We start from the raw sequence: 22,631 nt of genomic DNA, 5'->3' as shown, positions 1-22,631 counted from the left end.
CTTGAAGATGGTAGAACGTGCCAGGAAAATACAACTACATGCTCTGCCATGCTCTTCCACAGGCATTGGCTACTGCCTATTAGAGACATCATACTGGGCTAAATGAATGTTGAGTTTGACCTAGTATGACACCGTTCTTTGTGTTCAACAGAGCAATTACAAATATTACCCAAAAGACAAGACCATGGAGCTCACCTACTGCTTTTACTTAGCTGTTTATTTTGTAATTGATTAAGCAACAGTATTTACCTGGGCTATTAAACTTCAGCTCCTTCCAAAACCATATATTTCTCTCTACCCTTTTCTCTCAAGCAAGGGAAGACATTTTTTTGCATCAGTTCCTAACTATAATTCCATGTTCTAATACAGATCTAGCAGCTTTGATAAATGTGTAATGGAGTTCTCTAATGAAGCCAAATCAGACAGTTTATCATAGTATTTCCAGAACATGACCTAACCCTAGTTATCTAAGAACCACCTACATTAACTTCTAGCCTTTAATTCCTACAAAGCAGTTGTCTTCCAGCAAAGAGCTATTATATTCCACTTCCACCAAGCCAACTCCTCCAATGTCTTCTGTGCATTTCTCTTGTCAATATGAGAATCCTTCTTTGCAGACAGAATATTTACTATCTATCGAAATGCACATATGTACAGTTCACACATACATACAATGTCTATATAAAACCACAGAAAAACTAGTTGCCTAACAGATTTTATTTCTGTGCACTTCCTAAAGCAGCTATACTCCTCATATTTAAATAGTTGTTTTTCTTTTCCCACAGCAAAGCTTTAATGAGAAGTGACCAGAAACAAATACCCAGGCCCTTCTGTCTTGGCTGAAATCCACATAATGCATGACAGCACTGAAGATCCCTGGCAGGCACCTGTCAGAAACTAACATACCATAACTTAAGAGTCAGACTTAATTATCCAAGGAGACATTTAAAGAAAAGTACATGAAAAATATGACTCAAGAAGTGCGACTGTCATGTGTATGCACTGTACTCTGTAGTGTATGCAGAGTAACAATGTAAAAAAAAAAACAACCCACCCCAAACCACCAACATCCTGCAAAAATTCTAATTAAAAGCTGTATCTATTCTGTTTTATATCTTATTATCAAAATAATTTTGTTATTAAGGTTTGCTGGTAAATCAACTGCAGGACATATTAGAAGGACAAATGCATTCATTAAGTATTTTAACAAAACATAATTTTTTCTATTTGCCTTTCCACTTTTCATGTGTAATTCTGATCAGCTGACACTCCCACAGAAAATCAGAGTTTTGATTTAATGGTCTATAAAATCAAGTTAACTTCTTTGTAAGCTTCACACGGCTGGGTCACCACATCTCTTCTTGCTATGACTGTCACAGCGTATTGGCCCTTTTGTGTTCTGAGAAAGAGCCCACCAGCAGCAACATAATGTCAGCTTTACTTGATTTCAGGCAAGAAAATCACTTTTGTTCAGCTTCTGATGCAAGACTATTGAAAAACAAGGAGTCAAACAAGTGACCCAGCTCAGGACCTCACCCCTTAGTTTGTACCTACCCTGCTGCTCTTCTCCAGAAAGAATCCTCTGAGCCTTGCAAATGTTCAGAGACAAAGACGTGAACGCGTAGGGAAGGATGATGTACCTACATTTGGTGCTTCTGATCCATACTCTCATTTTTCTAATTTTCTTTTTAAGGCTAAGGTAACATGCAACAGAGCCAGAAACAGCCGAGAAAAAAGCTTTCTGAGAAGGGTATATGTGAATGCAAATAAGTTTGGTTTTGGAAATCTACTCTTTAAAGATGCCTAATGCGTGTGAAAATCACGTAATACATGAAAATACAATTTGCTGCTTTTACAAATAAGCAGGAAAAATACTGAAATACAAATGAAATAATGACAAATTATTTATTACCTTAATTACAGCTATATCAATTGTGTCTTAATAATTTAAAAAAAGGATGAGTTGAAAAACTGGTTAATGTCAGTATTAAAAAAAATCATTAGGGTACCAAAATATACTGAATACAACAGCAAGTCTTTGACATATTACAACTGAGTTTGTCTAAACAGCACACAAAAATTGTGGCCTTTTTTCAAATACCTTTTTGTTAGACCAGAAGATGTATTTCCTCCCCTTACCAGGGAACATTAAAGCTTAAAGCAACCATTTCAGCCAAATAGCAACTAGCACCTTCACATGATACACATCCTCTAATTTGATGATAATCAAGGAAAAGGTATTGATGAGGCTGAAAATGCCATAGCCCAGTGCACCAGCCCGACACTTTCTAATCACAGCATGCTTGCGCTGAGCATAAACCTTCCCTGCAGCCGCACTGGTGATACATATGTAGCTTGCACAAGGTGTGTCTGCATATAATCTTAAGCTGCACTTGACCTTATGGCAGAGCAACAGCCAATATACAGTTGAGAGCACTTGAGTCCTTTTAAGCTTTCACCCTTGCAGAGCCCTGAGGAGTATGAAAAATTAACAGCATGTTCAGCAAACACCAGTAAATGGCCAGGGACAACCATGTTATTCAGAAACCAGTTTTATCAGCTACCTTGAAAAAAAGAATATGAACACTTGGAACAACTTTTTATTGTGATACCAGTTTTCCATCCTCCTGCTATTTTTAATGGCGAGTAGGTGGATTTATGTAGGATAAAAGAGTAAACTTAGTCCTGACTTGCTCTCCTTGAAGTATAACCTAAGACTACAGAGCAGCACTGGGTCAGACAGAAGTTGGGCCAGAGTGCATCCAAGAACTGAACTTAATTTGTACAAACAAGCAAGCTTTATTTACACTATTCCTTCATAAAATCCCTGGCTTAGAGTCTGCATGTTCTTTAAAGACTCCATTTATGTACACATGAATGCCTATTTAAGCAAAAAACAAGAGAGCTTTCCCATGGAAACCGCACAGAGATGTTTTACTTCACACGTACACCACAAACAAGGCTGCTAACTTTCCATAATTTACTGTATATTTGTATTTTTCTTAGGTTTGGTATTGTATTTTAGGACCAAATCTTTTGGAGAAGCTGCTTACGTAGGAGGCCACAGACATATAAATAAATGACCTAACAGAGGCAAAGCCTGAGATGTGAACGGAGATGAAATGGCATCTCAGCAGCTTGTAAGATAATGTTAATATTTTTGGTTTCCCTGTTTCTAGCTGGAGGAACAGGTTAAAATTTTGCGATTAGTTGAGAAAAAAGTAATCTGGAGGCACCTGAAATCACATATTTAATCAGGACGTGATATGTTCCTTAGAATTAAATCAGGCCAGAGAGCAATCCCTTCGCTAAGACAATAGCAAGCTTCAGTTACCAGATGCTATCACTCAGCAAGGAACCTAAGTCAGGGGGTCTCAAAGGAGCCAGGTGATTTTAAAAACTGCTTAAGAGGACACAGAGAAACTCTATTTCGTGGACTTTATCAGGCAGGGATAAATTGGTCCAATTACTTCAGCAAGAACACGAGCAGTTTTTCTCTGTGAACGAAAAAGATCCTGCTAAACTTATACTCTGATTTGAGAATTTGCCTTTTAGATTTAGGTGATATGTGTCTAAATGTGAATGCATACAATCTACTTCTATATGTATGTATTTCAGGGGAGTAATTTTACTGCTACTTATAATTACTACTGACTGTCTCAAGACTAGAGCAAAGGGTTAAGTCCCAACTTCAAAAGAAATGCCTACCTCTGCTGGGGGCCACAAAGATAAGCAAGGATACCAAGACTTTCAAGTTTAGGCCCTGAGTTGAAGGAATTGGATGGGCTCACATGTTTGGAAAAAAAAACAAAACCCAAAACCAAAAAAAACCCAAAAGAACCCTGGGAGAAGGCTGGGCACAGAATCAAAGTCCCTTTGGCATGAACTTATGACAGCTCCGCCCATGAATGAGCCCGCTGCGCTGAGTTGCCAAAAACAGAGGCAGGGCTTGCCAGAATTGAGGATGAGGAAATCAGAGTGATGGTATTTCAAACTTTGTGGTGCTTCTACACGTTATAAAGCAATCCCGTATACATGCTTCATTCAGTACAGGACTGGACAGCTAATGAACCCAGTTGGTGCAAGAGCAAGCAAAAGCTGTCCTTCATGGTGTCTTAAGCTACAGTGAGGAACATGGTGTGTAAACTGAACCCTCAGGAGTCTGAGAATAAGGGCAGAGAATTTGGTCAGATAGCAGAATGTCAAGTAAGAGATCCTGTGGCCCTAGAACAGTAGGGCCAGAAAGATAAAAAGAACATCAAAGGATGTCACGCACTTGGGAGACCATTTGGCTAAGAGGGAAAAAGACTACATAAAAGCAAGACCTAATAGACAGTATTTAGAAACACAAACAAGTTGTCCCTGATTTATCCTGGGCTAAATTTACTTCAGATGAGCAGAATTACATTGCTTCTAGATGCTAAATCATGTATCCTTTTCTGTTTTTATTTGGGATGTTTTGATGCGGTGCTTGAATGAACATATTTAATTAGAATGCTTTCCTATGTATCTACATATATTCCCATATACTTGGTCCATAACGTGGCTATGGTAAAAATAACATAGAATGAAAAATTATTTGGTTGTGTTGAAACACACTAACCTATTCTAAGAAGCCCTAGCAAATATTTTAAACACTGTTTAGATAAGGTGCTCAATTGTGTTAAAAATTTTTCTTAAAATATGCTAACATGTACCATAACATCATACCTTTCTTGATACAGATTTATTTATGGTACCTACTCACGAATCACTAGTAGTTCCTGCAAGCAAAGCACTTTTAACTGGAGCAGCTTCTCTGTCTCTTTGCAGCTCAATGATAGTTATTTCAGACACTGCAGCATACTTTCTTCCCCCTCTTCTCATCATCTTTCTCATGTTATGTATCCAGCGTAAAACTTAAATGCAAAGGCTCAAACATAAGAGTGAATAACCTCACAAAAAATACATGTGATAGTAAGTGTACACATTTAGTGCTTTTAAAAAGAATTGTTATAATACTTCTAAATTTCAAGTGCAGGAAGAAAAGTCCATTTGTATACACCCACTCATAAATGAATGCACTTAGCAGACAGCACATAGGTACTTGTAAGCTTTCAGCTGAAAAAGAAATGCATTTTGTAGTATGATCATAAAAAAAGCCACAGTAATGCTTTCAGGTTTGTGGGGTTTTTTTGTGTTGTTTTTTTTTGTTGTTGTTGTTGTTTTTTGTTTTTTTTTTAAACAAGATACTCATAATGTTCTGCTACAGAAAAGAAACAAGTCCACAAAAAAACTAATCTTCATATTTGATCAAGAAATGGCTCTCCTAGACAGTACAGTAGTAAAACCAAATACTAGCAAAAAAATTTCTATTACAATGCATCAAAATCCAAAATCAAGCGTTACTTGAGGTTCTCCATAAAATTTAAATTAGCATAAAATCTGAAAATGCTTCAGTCAAATGTTGTTTGAGTCCATCATTTGCAAATTACAATCAGTCCCTGACCATGCCATTCATTTGATTTACTCAGCTTGAACTGTTTTCATTAGACTTTTATTTACGCATCTTTGCTGATTTAATTTAATCTTCTGATTGTCATTCAAAACATTCATCTCAATATGCCTTGTTATTAATGCAGTTTGATGCCTTTATGTGCTGAACAACTGATAATCAGCCTGCTTAAGTCTCTTGCTGTTCTAACATTTTACACTTTTCAACATCGAAATACTGCAGCAAGGCCGTTGTTCATATTGCTTCATTCAGGTAAAATCTGGTTTGCTTCATTAGAAGATGGGGACAATATCTAACGTACAGAAGGGGCACCACTGCCCATGGCAGCTTGCCCTTGCCACAGAATCATTCTGGGGAGGCTGTCCTGTCATCTTTAACTAAAGGGGATACTGGGACAGAAGTGGTGTCTCCCCAGCCTGAAACAAGGGCTTGCAGAAAAACTGCAGAGGAAAGAGTCAGAGATTCTCTGTTTCTAGCCAACAGAAAAAGCAGTAAAGAAAGAGATATTCAGACTTCCAGATAACTTTCTCAAGTTCTGATAGGACTACCTCCTATGCTGGATTGGTGGTTTGCTCTACCTCCACCTATTCTTCCATGTCTTTTTATTACAGACTAATTCCGTATCTTTCAGGTTTTTCTTCCTCACTCTCTCCATCTCACACGCTTCCCTTCAGGGTCCCCTCAACACCCACACAAAACCATGGAGTTACCTTGACTGACTGCTACCATGCAGATCACTCCTGCTGGGGGCTACCTTATCTACTTAGATTGGAAGCTCTTTGGAGCAGAGATTGTCATCACTCTGCCTGTACAACGCCTAGCAGAAAAAGACTTCTTTTGATCAGTCCTCTGGCACTAATGTAATAAGCTTGATTAATAAAGTATCTGTCTATACTCATAGATAGGAATGCTAGGACTATGCGAGAACAAAAGCAGGTTCAGCTTTTGTAATATTAAATCCATGAAATTTCAACCGACAGATGACCATGTAACAAATGGAATATTTAGTAGGAAACAGCAATCTGACTTACTTTGCTCTCTTGGCCATTTCATTGCCATCCCAGCGGGGGCTGTAAGGGTAATTCTTCTGGGCCTGGGAGTACAGCTGGCCACTGTTAGTGAAGTGGTAGACGGACTGAAATGTTAGGGTTGGTTGATCTCGAGGAAAGTACAGGGGTAGGTCAACTAAAATAAAAAAAAAAAAAAAAGGGAAAAGTGTCATAAAAATACACCATTGCATTTTTTTTTTTTCATTTTTTTTTTTACTGGGAATATATCATTCCTTTCTATTTTCTATTGGTGACAGAAAAGGAGAAATTGATGATTACTTCTAAAATACATTTCTGTATTTCTTATAAGTAATGATTCCAACGTATTGCTCTATGGGATGCTTTGCTTTATCAAACGTTTTTGTAAAGTACATAAGTAAAAAAATGTTTAGCTAGTGTATTTCTATGTTCATCATGAAATTTACACATGATTATTTTGTTATAGGAAAAACCCCCACAGTTATTTTCCTTTATAGTGAAATTTTCCATTTCAAAAATTCACAAAATACATTCTGTTTGGAATGCTTTCCATTCAAGAAACAAATTCCTCTATCTGCTTCAGCCAATTCATTTTAGTACCCCAATGGACATCATTCTCATTTTACAGCTGTCTGAGACCTGAAGTGGTTAAATGATTTGATAAAGCATGTAGAAAGATTCAGTCACATGAGTTGGAAAAGATCTCAAAGTGCTGTCATCTGCTAGATAAAGTAACTCCCACAAAATGAAAAACGCACGGCGAAGTCATTAATACCCAAAATATCTCACTAAAAATAAAAATCAGAACCTCTTAGTTCTCTTTGCTTATTGCCGTCTCATGATCAGCTAGGTCTGGCCGAACAGTAAAATTGACTACAACAGTTAATAATATAGTCAAAAACTGGTTTTTAACTTTTTCTTTGCTACATTTATAGTTTAGATTTTCTTTGTCTACTTTTAATTTCAAGAGGCTTCAGAAATCTGTAGTTAAACTGAGTTATGACAACAGGCTAGAATTATTTACATTAAATGCCTAATCTAACACCAAAACTAACAGAAGAATGTGCATTTCTTTTAAAGGTGTAGACTTCATTTATAAAGCACCTACGACCATACTTTTTGTTATCCTCCAGATCACAATTCTTTAATTCTGCACAATGAAAAACCACTGCAATAGAACAATAACTCCCCGTAAATCTTAAATAAATCTTTCTTCTATTGGTGTAGCAATGAGTGAAATAAAGTAATAAGATCATAATTCATTCACATAAGCCTGGGTTCTCAGCATTCTCTCTGTCATTTCACAATCCTTTTTCAGGAGAAGGAAAAGACTCCTAAGTTAATAAACAGGTTGTAATAGCTGAAGTAGGAATCAAAGCAGGTGGCAACATCAGTACAAACAGAATTTGAAGAAAGCAAAGGGAACATTACAGGCCTAAACCCATCCTCAGGCAGAACAGAATCTCCCCTCCAATATGCTTGGTAATGCACTGTATTTTCTACTTTTAAATCCTTCATGGAGCAGATATTCCAGCACTTCCTTTGAAATCTCTGCTCATAGACTGAGATATAAGTGTAAGACAGGTTTTATTTTTCCAAATCCCATGCTATCATCCTGCTAGTTCCTTCATTTTTCAGTTTTTCTAATCATGTCTGAATACATGGATGTGCATCAGCCACACCATAGCTCCTTTTTCCCTAAACTACCCTCCAAGCTCTACAAGTAAAACTGTTTGTAGCCATGAAGTACACAAAAACAAATGCAATATTCCAGCCGTAGTCTCAAAATACAACAAATCACTGTGGATGACAGCGTTTGCTCAGTTCATGACCCAGTGTCTGAGCTACACGTGATAACTCCCAGAGTCCTGGTGACTCAGCTCACACAGCAGCTTCCAGCAGATATTTAAGCGGTAATGACATGGGCAGTGTTTTGCTAATTTCAGGGCAGATCACTGCTGTAACAAAGGTTAGATTCAAAGATTGCTCTGTCAGATTCCTCTTTAAAACATGATTATTAAGTAACAAGCCTGAAAAACATTGGTGTATTGAGGCCATTTATCAGCAAACAAGCTGTCTCCTCCCCTCACAGATGGTACATGTGTGCCACAGCCTTTGAAGGACTTCACTGTGGAAAAGAGTATGAAGCAAGGAGACAGGCTCTCTATTTCAACATTATAAATATACTTCTTCAGCTCCAAGTGCTTAAACTCTGTTCCTCTAGTGCATCTTTTTCCATCTGAAGTACCAACTCCTTAAAGGAAAACTACTCAGTATACTTGTATATTTTATCACTGTGTGAAAGGAATAACAAACTTTAGCAAAACACTCGAGCACTAGTTTAGTCTTTATACTTAACTTTTTACTTGAGAATTTTTAACTTTCATTAACTTTCCTTTGAAAACCTCTGTCTACGTAACTGGGCCAAGCAGCAGCAGTTTTCTTCCTGTTACCTAAAATTAAAGGTTTGCACTTAAGAGAAAGTATGTAGCACTAGAAATGCAGTTTAAATGGATAATCAAGACATTGCTTTCACTACAGAGACACTTCCATTTGTTATGAGAAGCCTTTATTTTATAAAAGTATTATTACAACAAAGGTACCACCAAAATATAACAGAAAACATGTTGTTCTTCTATTAACCAAAACCTGTATAGGAATTTTCAGGAATTACTTACATTATAAACTCTTAAATCAGATAATCAAATTAGATTTAAAATTGTGCATTCCACATCTGGCCAACAGCAGTAGCACCCTGAACTGCAAGTGAAGTTTTGAAAAACTTGACCTGCCTTTGATTTCTAACACTACTCTTCACCTAAAATTGCCAAACTCCCATTTTTCTAGCCCAACCACTTCCTTAATACAAGGTGTGAGATGAGCCCAGACCAAGTAAAAAAACCTGTCCCTAATTCTGGAACACAACCACACCTTTTAGGTCTTTTAGACCAGTAAACAGGAAATAGCCTTGAGTTGTAAAGTGTTATACATATCTCAAGGTAACCAGCCATTATTTCAGCAGTAGGAAGGGAAGGCAAGAACTTGCTTCCGTCGCAGTAGATGCCCGTCCATTGACACTGTGTGTGTACAAAACGCTTGGATTTGGGGTGAAGTGTTTTATCATACATGAAAAGTAAGCAAATACCATTGGTAATCAATGCTAGCAAGGTGCTTTGAAGAGAAACAATAAAATTCTGCTCATATTTGCAATTAACATTTTTACAGGATAGCACAGGTGAATATAGAAAATTTTTCTTTTTACTTGGAGATATATACAATCTGACTCTCAATATGTGCATTAATACAAAATCAGATCTGCTTTCATGCAATACACAAGGTGGCAAAGGTGTTATCGTAATTACATTCCAGACAATATCTGCACTTTCTCATGAAAAATGCATCACAGTTAAAAACAACACACTGCTTTTTTTAAATCAACACCCGAACTAGGCAAACTATAAAAGCCCACTTTGGTTTGGCATGCTAGTTACCCAAGAACTACAAAAACGTATTCATGCTGAATACAAGTACTATTTCCAAATAACAGCTGACTCACAAAGTACCCTGGTGATATGTCTGCAGAAAATAAGCAGATGACTCATGTCTGTAAATTCCTGAAAGTACCAATAGACCCCTTGCTTAGTCATCTTTTGCATGGATGCTGGGTTCACGAGCTCTGTAAACTATAATGAGGGATCTAGCTCTTAGTAGGGCGCTCTCTCCCTTTTTTCTTCTCTTCTAAACAGTGCAAATTATCTCCCTAAAAATAACTTAATCTATGTAAGTGAGTCACTTCAACTAGCAGGCTTATACAAGTCATGCAGTTAGCAGTAATATTTGGTTATGAAGGTAAAAATCTTACTGTCAAACTCAGATTTAAAATGAAAATTATGTCAGAGGAAGTCCCATTTACCCCTTCTCTCACAGAAATAGAAACGTTTCCTCCGGAAAATTTAAACAATTAGCTCATTCAGGAAAGTAAAGCTTTCTAATTCAGTTCCATGCTCAAAGTAATTTAATCCTGATGATTTCTTACTTTCCTAAGCATCACACTGTTAATATAAGAGGAGCTCAAAGAAGCAGACTAGAGAAAGAAGCCAATACCATAGTAAAACACTACTTTCTCCTATGTTACAATTTACAGATAATTTTTTAAAAGTCAAGTTTTAGAAAGCCATAGTGTGGGGAAAATCATGTCTTTATGAAAGCTCTACATGAGCAGAACTTGGAGGGCTGTTTTGGGTAATTAAGCATTGAGTAAATTCTTCAGTGATGGAACCCTAATTTTCCCACACAGTTCATAAGAAAGCAAAAGAAAAAGGACTTGCTTGTTGAGAATGAGTCATGTTGTAAAGAAACTTAATTACAGTTTATAAATAGTTGAAGTTGCTCTCTTTTTGAAACGTAAGAAACTATCGAGAAGTAACACACAAATTTGCTTCTCTTGACTTAGTTAGCATTTAATACATACATATATTAAAAACATAAGTTATCTTAAAGCCAAAATCCTGATTCATTAGTAACTAAAAAAACTATGCAATGAATCAGTAAGGTTTAATTGTTCATTTTCTTAAAGAACAACCATCTGAGATCTGGAACAGGTTACCTAGTTTGTTAAGGTTATGTCAACAACTACAGAGTTGATTTCGACAGTCTTACTAACTTTAAAGTAATATCTTTGGCATCTAATTTTATAGCTTTTTAAACAGGGTATGAAATGTGGAAGGGATGTCTCGGCAAAAGCATATACCAGTGCTGCTATGGGGTTTCTGAAGGAAAAATGCTTAGGAAAAAAAATGCAGGTTTACCCCACACCTTTAAGTACTGGAGAGAAGACAAGGAAAAACAAAACAATGCTTGAAATGCATGCTGACCATACAAATATATCGAAGTACTTAGATGGCAATATTTAGAAAATTTTCCATATACTGTTCCCCTGTTCTAGAGAATAGGTTTATTCTTCCTTTGTACAGCACTGGATAAATCTAGATATTTGTTTTTGCAGAAGTCAACATTTACTCACTGAATGTTACACACCATTTGAATGCTTGGATAACACTATACTGGTTATCTTATTAACCTTCTGGATGCTTGAATCTGCTGCAGTTTATTGCACCTGTAATTTGTTTTGCACTCAAACACTAACTGATCTGGATATTTTACTGCTGAGATTTTGACTTCTACAAGATTTCATTGCCTGCACAACGTTAATTCAATCTCTACTTGCTTTATGGAGCAAACACAAGATAACACAGTATTCTTTCCAGTTCAGCTGCCAGGCAGGACAGAGCTGGCCAAGGGAGACACTGTTTTGGTTTGCCCCATTGGACAGACTCCACCCCTGTGCACAACACTGCACAACTTACTGCGCAACACTGAACTGATTAAATAGGTATTCATTCCTGCATGAGCTTTTCAATGTGGTGATTCTAATCACCGTAGGATATAACAGATACATAAAATATTTATAAAAATTGTTTCACATCACCCTCATGAGTGGAGAGGCTATTTAGGGATTCCAGACCAGGAATGAAGGAACAAGGAAAGGATTGTCAGCTTGTCTACTGATGCTAAGTGCCAGTTTGTGGGACCCAATTCTTCTGAGATGTAACAGTAGATAATACTTCATACAACCAAACTCAACTCCTTCCGATGTTGGCTGTCATAGTAGGTACTTCAGAATCAATGATTGCTGAACATGTGAAAAGTTTTGTTTTAATTGTTTCACCAGACAAACAAGAAGGGTACAGGGAAAGGAAAGATGTGCTAAACCCAAATCTCCAGAGAACACTGAACAATCTTAGCGTGATACTATCTGTTCTCTTCCCGAAATCCCCTGACTCACTCCTTACTTATCATCCAGCTTTGGCCAGAGACTGCCTCTGCATTCAAGTACTTCTGATGAAGCAACTCATGGAAACAGGAAAACACATATTCCAGGCTCCAGAACTGCCTCTTATTAGTGTATATTCATCATCTTTTTGCTTGTTCTTTTTTTGGTTCACAGAATTTCACATTCCCTCTGCCTTTACTTTCAACTGAGCTCACACTGCTGGGAAAAACAACTTGTGGATTTGAATGCACAGCCTCAGACTGAGAAGTTCCTTGAACTCAGAGCTCTCCTGTTTTCATGATGTTGTTAATGTGGATGAGACCCATGTGGATTTACAATGCAACTCAGTGGTAACACAGATACCGTATTATGTAATACCCCTTACACATCTATCAAGCTCTATTTTAAAAGGAAATTTTCTTGTAGGTTTTCTGACATGACTTCTCCTATGGGAAAGCTGTTCCAGACAGCCTGTATGATGGGTGAAAAATGGTCATCTAAGTTCAAGGGAAAACAGCTATCTTCACTTCTTACACAGAAGTTCCAGTACAGAAGGCCTTTCAGGAATCATATTGATCACTGCATCTACTGAGAAATCTGAAGAGATTCAGCCACAAGCATTTTGGGGATTGTAGTGGCTAGCACAAATCTCTGCAGGGCAGGATTTCAGGCTATTTTGCATAGCAAATCTTTCCTTGACTCTTCTGTGCCAAAGGTCTTTAGCTTACATTCTACTGGCAAAAAAAGAAAGGGTGAATTTGGCTCAAAACACACAGAGAATTACAAAATGCCACAGCTATCTATCCTGCTTTGGTGTGTGATGATGTCATCGTGCAAGAATGAGAGAGCAAGGATGACAAATAACATATCAATGGCATTAGTGTGGGACTTCAGGTTAGCAGAGCACAGTCATAGGAATTTGACTTTGTTAAATATTATTAGGGCTAACATCCCTTCTGGAGAAAAACAGGTTATTTGCAGGAAGATGCTATTTTGAAATTGACATTTCAAAATTTTGAATATGAAATGAAAAGCTGTTTATGGAATTTTAGCTGAGACACTTACGACACTTCGGGTGTGTTGGTAATCACAGCTGCTTTTGAAATCATTAAGTCTGCCCTTGCTATGGGAAATACCCACCCCATTGGCAAAATGAACACTTGTGTAGTAGATGTGTAAAATGACTTATATACAAAATAATTCCATAAATACTATGAAAATACAAGTAAATACTATGAAAAAAGAAAACAACTATTGTTTTTTTTAACTGCATCAGAAATGTACCAACTGAACGTACAATATTTAACAATGGAAGATAAACATTGAAATGTGATTGTAATAATGGAAAAAATGGCAATATTTGGGATTAGGACAATTTATGTGAATATATGAAATGCGCAGCTCCTTGTTTTGTACTGGGAAATGGGTCTGGCAACAGAACTCGCTGAAGAGCCAGTCCTGAACTGCGTTTGTATAATGATTGATCCTCAACTAAATAAGATCTTCTAGACCTTTTTCAGCAAGTATAATATTCAAGAATGGGAAGGGAGCCCACTGAGATGTTTAGGAGACAAGGTTATTTAGAAAGTTATTAGGAAGAACACAGCTGGGATGAGAAAGGAGGAAAATGCTGAGGAACCTTTTCTTTAGCACAGGTTTAGCACAGAACGCGAGTTGGCTGACAGCAGTTATTGAAGGTGCTCACAAATGCCCAGTTTGTAGTAACTTTGGTGATGTTCATTGTGACACTAAAGAATCCTTGAAGGCATCTAATCTTCCTTATTTTTTCCTCCTCCTTTTTTTTAATTGGACAGGAATGACTTTCAGTTATTGCCAGTCCAGGCTAGATTTGAAATAAGAATTGGTTCTTCTTTTTTCAAAATTTTTGTACCAACAGTACGTCTCTTTTCCTAATGTGTCTTATGACATCACATCTATGGAAATGGCCAACTTCAAAGTCTCAGATATAGAAGTGGTTACTTTTAATTCCAGTGCTCTTAGACAGCCCTTAAATATTTCTGAAGAATAGAAACAATGAATTATGATGGATTAAACTATTCCAACACATTACAGAGAGTAGATTTGTTTACTTGTGGGTTTCAATGAGAGTAGAATAAGTTTATCACTTAGTTCTCTTTGTTTTGGTTTGGTTTGTTAGTTGTTTTTTGTTTGTTTGTTTGTTTTTTAAATAAAGTATGTAACCTGTTTTTATTTGAAGAGGATTGCTTGACTGCTGTATCTATCTTGTGGTTCTCATTCCACTGATAATGAGAACTACAATATAGTCTAGGCACCAATGGCAACTAGATTTATGATTGCTATTGTTTTGATTTTCTGTCAACATAGGCAGATGATATGGTTGTAAAAATATCCCTTGTCTTTATCATAACCTGTAACTTTCTAAGTACCTCATCCTTCATACAAAACCAGCATTTAAAAAAAATGTGACAAAAATAGTTTAAATACCTTAAGTTATAGTCATGTGCTTCAGCCAGAGTATCTAATTCTTTAGTTTTACAGAGGAACCAAGTAACAGATCAAATCAAGATACTCTTCAAGCAGTTTCCAGCCATGCAGTCAAAGACCATGAAAAAGTGATGTAACTTAACCTGAAAAATGCTTTATAATGTCTTCTTGCTTTTGAGTGTCATCACCCACCTCTACTATGTCCTACTGTTTTGGACTTTTACAGTAAGACTGGACTACCTCCTAAAAATGTCCCATGGAGTATCTCATAATCCTATATCAAGCCCAAAGAAATGGCATAATGGCCTCACAGGTCTCCTCCTCCTCTAATTTCTGTAACCATGATTATTTTAATTAAGAGAAAGGCTTTTTATTTTTACCTCACTAACTTCAGCTAGTGACATCTATTTAGCTTTATTTTTACTTCAAATTCTCAAAGATCTTCATTCCCCCCCTTTCTGTTTTTATTTCCTTTTATTGTTTCTGCTGTAACAGTTTCTATAGTAACTTCTCTTAAGTGCTGATGAGATTGATGCTACTAAAAGCTGCCTTCAAACAACTGAATTGTTTGAAGCTTATACTTTAAATACAGTTGCAGTTGTTATGGGTGTGAAAAGCAAGCCGTGCCCTTTCCTGGCACAGGCTGGTGACCATCACATGTTACTGGTGGAGAAAAGGCGAAAGCTTTTCCTCGGTTTTCCCAGTACAGAGACACATTGCTAAATGCTGAGAAGTTCTATAGTACTTTCCAGCAGGACAGGAAGACTTCTAAAGCATGTTTTCACCTGAACAGCAGCTGTGCAAAAACATTTGGCTTCTCTCAATGATACTTTATTAAGCTTATGAGGCTTGCAAATAAGTTCTTTTTCCTGTTTTAAAGCTGCCTGGGATTTGAAAGGACACTGATTTATTTAATTCTCATCTGTGATCAGGGTGACATTATCCTGCAGGTCAAGAGGACCCTTTGCTGACATAAAAGGACCCTTTTGCTGACACACATGCTATCCTGTTTTTTCAAGCTCTGCTCCATGCAGGCTTACAGCTTTCAAATCACAACGCGGTATAATCCTGCCTGACCCAACTAGCTGACGAAGCCACTCCAGATACTTCTAAAGCTAAACTGAAATCTACTTTACTGCAATATAGGCCCATTGCAAGACAAATAGCAGGAACACAGCTCTAAGCTTCAGGAGACTTTGGGCCGTTCAGGGATGTTGCTCCTTCCATGGAAGAATCCTATGGGATAACGGTCCTGGAGAGAAGAGGGGTCCATGACCACCTCCTCCAAGCTCGCGAATGATCCATCCTAATGAGCAGAAAGTCAAGCAATGGTAGCAGGAGGCCTACATGGATAACAAGGAGCTCCTGACAAAACTCAAACAGAAAAAGGAAGCACATGGGATGTGGATACTCTGAGCATGCAGAGACCGGGTTGGCAATTTCAAAGCTCACCTGGAGTTGAATCTGGCAAGGGGCCTTAAGGACAACAAGATGGGCTACTATAGGAACAGAAAAAGCAAAAGGAGGACTAGGGAAAACGTGGGACTGCTGCTGAATGGGGCAAAGGAGACAGAAAAGCCGCTTACGCACTCCCTCCTTCCACCATGTAGACATTTAAGCATCTTTGTGACCAGTTCCATCTCTAAACCAAGGTGTATTTCTTAATATTAACAAGTAAATTATATTTATCTATTTCCTAAAAGGCATGCAGCAGTCACCTTTGTGTGCCATTGCTGTGTCACATATGGGTTCTTAGAAAAAGTCTACTTTGGTGACAAATTAATTGTAATTGGATAGAAAGAGGAAGGAGATAGGGAAGAAGGATTCAGAAAATATTTCTTTTCTTGATGCAGCTCTTATTTCTAGAAATTTTATATCTCTAATAGTCCCATGGTGTTCTGTATCATCCTATTTTTTTCTGAAAGCATTGCCTGGTATTGAACCCAGGACTGATCCACGTGAAACCCATGCTCATCATCTCCTTTCCAAACTGAAAACAAAATATTTGCTTTCTACTTGCTACTATGAGCAATTTTCAGCTTGCCGTACCTCACACCTTTAACGTAGTTCTCACCTTAGAGAAAAACTATCTGTGAATGCCATGCAAGACGTCAAAATGTGCAGGCACAAGACATAGACAGAGTGAGAAGAAAAAAATACCACAATCTGTACTCAAGTCCCAACTCTGTCAATGATTTTTTTTTGCAACCTAATCACTTTTTTCAAAAATTGAGCGGATAGAATAGGATTATATCACTTCCCTATCTCAGGCATCTTTTCTGAGAATTTATTAGTTATCTGTCATATAATTGGGCACACTGTAGAAGTACTCAGATATATCTATTAGATAAGGAAAAGCAACAGTTCACTTTTCTGAAAAATGCAATTTTATAAGAAGTTATTACAAAACCTTTCAGTCCATTTGTTAAAGTGCTCATAGTTCCTGGAAGAACATCAATTAATGTCTACAGCAATATACTACAGTTTTAAAAGTAGGGCAAATATAGGTGTTTCTCAGAAATTGAAAAGGTAACATCCACAGCAAAGTGACACTTAAAAATACTTTGCCAGTCCACCCATGTCAGGCCATCATAAAATACTTGTAAAACCTAATTCCTATCACAACAGTTGTTTCCTGTTTGTTGCTGTTCATACCAAGTTTTATGAATCACCTTGTGTCCACTGTCCCTTATTTAGCAGAATTAGAAATAGGAACCTAAAACTAGTTTATACTGAGTGACGTGATTACAAAATGAACACAGAGAAACAGAAGAAGAGGAAAAGAAAACCTCTGTTTTCAGGTTCACGTGCATCCATTATGAATACCTAAATATGGAAAATCTCATTCAGCTCACGTCCAAGTAAATGCTCAGGATGGAATCAGAGGAACATGATGTTTAACATACTCTTAATGACAAAAATTAAATTATCAGCTTTCAATACAAATTTCAAACTAAATCTAGTTGGCAGCTTCCCTTAGAAATAATGGAGAAAAATACACAATGGAGAAAAAATGATCAGCAAAAAGCTAATTAATTTTACAAACACTGCAATTCAGTCCTGGGATTAGCCCCTACCGATGTGTAGTTAAGTGCAGAACTGTGCACCTGTGACTTGGGCTTCTTTTCCATCGCACTGTCTGATACACAGCAGTATAGCATTTCTGCAGCTTTCCTTAACTTCAGTTAAGCGATACGCGCCTCACTACACAGGAAGTGTCACAGAATGCTTTGTTTTGTGGTGATTAAAACAACGTACAAAGTTTTGAAGAGACACCCCCCGCTTTGCTCAGGGTACATTTTGCTGTAGGCAGAAAGACATGTGCTTAGGAACTTTCAAGACCAGATTCAAAGAAATACATGGTACTGACTAAAAGCTCAGAGAGTCAGAGGAAAAGACTGCCTCATGGGAGACATTTATCTGCTTGCTGAACATCAAAAAATTTCTCCCAAGCATTAGATCTGAATGGCTTTTGACTTGTGCCAGCCAGTTTTACATCACCTGGGCTTTGTTAATGTCCAGTTTCTCATTTAAGATCAAGATGACATCCCTATACAATCTTTGCAGACTTTTTTTGATTAGTGTTTAACTTCTCACACTGGACTCCTAAAACATGCATTTTGTTATGCTTGACATTTCGGCTGAACTATCCTGCTTTTATGACGCTACCAGACATCACTCCATTCTCCTATAACTTGTTATTCACTTTGTCGTATTCTCTCTTTTTTCCTTCTCCCTTAGTTTTCACAGAGCCATAAATTTCCATTTTCATTTAAGGAACAATGAGAAGAATAAAATAAAAGTACTATGAAAGGAAGCCAAAACACCTCATTAGATAAAACCTCACAGAAGCAATCTAATGTAAATATTCCACTCAACACTTGGCCCTTTTTCAGGAAACAACTGGGGCAGACGACAGTTTTCCATACCTTGTCTTGAAGAGGCTCCTCTTTCACAGTCAGACTAACTTCCCTGAAGAAGTAGAACCAATGCAATCTTAATTTCCTCCAAAGATTTTTTTGCTGGAATTTTAAGTGTTAAGACTGCCAGGCACTGATACTAATGAAGAGCAACTCTTGAAGACTATCTTCTTTTCAGCTTCCAAAAGGTATGTGAGCAAATCTTGCGTGACAGAAAACTGAAAAAAAAATGTGTCTCTAAAACTACCAACCCCACTCAAATGGTTATTCATACTCCAGTAGCACACAGGAGTCATTGAGCATATTCCAACTGAATTAAATAATATGTCAAAACAACAAACACTAGCTACTTCTCACATTTACATTTAACTAGACCTATAGGTCCTATATAACAGAGAGGGCTCTATGGCCAAAACTACAGGCAGACAAAGGTTTACTGAAATATTTACAGGAATGTTTACATGAAACAGTCTCATGTTCTGGGTTCCAAATTGCTTGGATAAACAAATTATTTCTTAAACATTTTTATTATCTCAGTGACTGTGGAGTTAGCATGGTAGGTATGCGATTTTTCAAACAGGAATCTGCAAAAGCAGTTTCAAAAAGAACAATAAATACCATCTTTGATGAAAGAAAATACTTTTGCCTTCTCACATAAGCTCTCCTAAACCCAAATAGCAATCACTAAGCAATCAGACACATGTTCATCTAGGAAAAATCTTCCATTTAAGACTTTACCAAACCTCCTTGCTAGCCATTTACTACCACAAAGCCTAACTTGTTTATTTAAACAGCTGCTGGAGGAATAGATGAAGGGGCTGATGAATGCTCATTAGCCCTCTTCTGTTGACCTTCCAGAGGTGGGGCAATCTCCTTTAAAGGACAGAAAACATCTTAAACTACACCAGGTCCCTGAAAAATTAACATTTACCTAAATACTAAGGATTACTGTTGCTCTACTGAATGATTAAAACAATATTTCAAACCTAATGAGTTATTTCTGTTCGGAATGGCCCTGATAGGAGGAGTTACTTCTTCAATGCGATTTTGTTTATTTACAGTGAGTGGGCATACATTCCTCTTACCCTGAACACTAGTGGAATAAACGGCACTTTCTTTGAACTGTAGCGTAAACTTGTCTTCCCAGCTACTAATGCTCTTTCCCAAAATGTCCTATTTTTCTCCCCCTCCTCCCAAGCCTCACCTGACAAACATGGCTACCAAAAATTCTTCGTTTGTGTCTTTATTTTCTAAGCTGCTTTCTGAAGCTGTGCACAAATGTGCTAATCCAGATCCAAAAGAGGTTTATGTGAGCGAACCCCAACTGTTTAGCTCAGGCCATCAATTCAAACCACGTAAGTTGACTACATTGGCCCAAATTGCTCTGCTGAAGAATGTGTGCAGATGGCAATATTCAAACAAGAATGCATCAGAAGCTGTCATTGACGTTTTCCACCAAAAAACCCTGAATGCAGAAGCAAGTGTCCGCCCAAAGCCTGATACTCATATGCATAACCTCCTATAACCCAAATAATGCTCTAGGCCCCTTGCTTCTCTCTCCTGTGTAAAAACCTCCTTCTTGCTGAGATGTTGCCTATTTCTGATCTGTTCTCTGACAGAGGTAACCACATAACTGCACAGACAGGTAAGAGGGTGGACAAAATGCTACTTCAGTTGGCACTCCCATAGCAAGAAAGCTCCTTAATTAAACTTCAGCTTTTACATGACCAGCACTTTGGACCTCCTGGGTCACTGCTATTACCCAACACAGAACCTGAAATCCCTTACAGTTACCCAAGGTCAGTGGCAGCAGGTGTTCCCACCAACTTCACCTAAGTCTGAGATCCCATACAAACGTAAGATACAAATGCTCACAGCTTCCAACATTCTCCATCCCCCGAAATATTGTTCAATGAAAGAAAACCTTTTTAGTTCAGTATCTGTCCTTTTCAAGATGTCTTAAACAAATAACCACTAAACCAAGCAGTATTTCATTTGCTATTGCAACCAGTCCAACTTCTGTCAATCTCCTTTGTGCTGATAACCTAAAAATCCTGTAAGATAAAAATTTACCTTTGAAAGCCTATATACAGGTTGCTTTGGAGTCCTATTCTTGTGTCCACACCAATAAGGCTACTTAATTCTTAACTGCGCAAAGATAACGTAACTTATGTTTCTATTTATATACAGTTTAAATACACAGAATGTATGCAGGATCAAGAATATGAAGAAGAATCTATCTCCAAAAATTAATCATAGCTAATTTATAAGCAAGAAGAGAAAGAAATTAGCAATATATTGAAGTTTATTTACAAAGCTTCATACTGAGACTTACTCATAAGCATTAACAATGTCAAAAGCACTACTCCTGATTAACAATTTCCTCTTCAATGGGGATGCACAAACTTCTCTGAATGTTTATTTCTTCTGTCATTATTTGAATGCACTTGATCAATTTTTAGAACTAAACCATTAAAGCAACAGTTCCTTTGACTGCTCTTTGATCTAATATGATAACTTCAGCAGCTACATTAATGTAATGATTGATTTTGCAATAAGGTAGCTCTTCTGTGTTTTAAGGTAGAGTGGGGAGACTTTGCTCTTCATTCTGTAACTACAGCACAAATAATTTTTTTTTAGCAAGTGAAACTGTTCTGAGGTTATTGGGCTTTGGCAATCCAGAATTACTTTCCTGTTTCTCTTATCTTTAACTGTTTACTCAATAAAACTATTCTGAGTAATTTCACTTTACTTTTAATGTGTTTTGCTTCCTAGTTTCCAAGCAAGTGTTTAACTTTGAATGCAAATAGTTGCAAAAAAACCCTGAAGTTATTTTTGAAATCTCTGAATGTATCTTTTAAAGGAAATACAACTCACATTAGGTTTTACACATCTCACAATCTCAATTAAACCTAAAATTTCAGCCAAAATTAAGACACCAGTAAAATTTACTATGGCTCCTTTCATTTGATTTACCATGGTGCTTGCTGTATACTGACCTATTTATTCTCCTCTGAATACTTTCTCTGCATACTATAGTATATATAAACTTGAACAGTTTTCAACTTATGGCTATCTCTCCCAGACGTTTTATTAGACACTTGCTAAATATTCAACCACCATATACATAGTTATGTCAGTGGTTAAGAGATGAAAGCCTACATTGCTTCACTCAGGAAATGAAGTGCAGGTTTCAGTCCTTTCATTGCAATATCCTTCAGCGCATGGAACATAAATATTTTTGCAGTGGATTGTTCAACAAGCGGCTGATGCAATGGCTTACACAGCTAAGGCACTGTATGATTTCTAAGGCCACAGGGTTCGTATAGTGATAAACTATTCAGTTATAATTGCAGCTTTTGTGCCAGTTAAATTGAGCACTGTGAGTATTACCCAGTTAAAACCTACTCTGTTATTTAATAGAAATTTGAATTTTGATTCTGCTGAAACCTAACTGCTTCAACATCTATTAATTTATATTACCCCACAGCAAAAATCAAATCCACAGGAATTTTAATGTTGATAAAATTAAGCCAAACATATTGGGGAGTTAAGAAGGTAGGAAAATTTGAAGAAGGTTGTACATAAAGAAGCATCATCTCATAGAAGACAATTGCCCAGTGACCAATTCTCAATTGTAGTGGAAGAGTAAGTAAAGATGTAATAAGGACAATTTTTTAAAAAATATCAGTTTTGTTTCTTTTTTTTTCCCACAATGTAAGTCACAGTAGTATGATGGAAGTTTTTTAATTTCAAGTTTGAGTTTTCTAGACCTCTTTATGGTCATTACGGTCTGGAAATCTTAGGTGATAGGGATCAGTGAGACCATTTTTTGTGATCTCCAATACAACACAGGGTGAAGGACTTCTCTGAACAATGGCAATCCCCAC

At 37.1% G+C, this 22,631-nt stretch overlaps 1 protein-coding gene across 2 annotated transcripts in view; it reads right to left on the bottom strand.

The window, feature by feature from the left end:
- Window positions 1-22,631, bottom strand: part of BABAM2 (BRISC and BRCA1 A complex member 2) — a 178,975-nt gene that overhangs the window by 19,613 nt on the left and 136,731 nt on the right. For both annotated transcript variants that reach the window (XR_007510127.1, XM_049833744.1), the window contains exon 11: window positions 6,526-6,679. Coding sequence is in view for 1 of the 2 variants with exons in the window: in XM_049833744.1 (XP_049689701.1) it covers window positions 6,526-6,679 (154 nt within the window). In the remaining variant the exon portion in view is untranslated. The remainder of the gene's footprint in view (window positions 1-6,525; window positions 6,680-22,631) is intronic.

Source organism: Accipiter gentilis, chromosome 30 (genome assembly GCF_929443795.1).
Source record: "Accipiter gentilis chromosome 30, bAccGen1.1, whole genome shotgun sequence".
Classification (NCBI taxonomy): Eukaryota; Metazoa; Chordata; class Aves; order Accipitriformes; family Accipitridae; genus Astur; species Astur gentilis.
The sequence above is the reverse complement of the archived record's forward strand: the minus strand, read 5'-3'. Positions and strand labels throughout refer to the sequence as shown.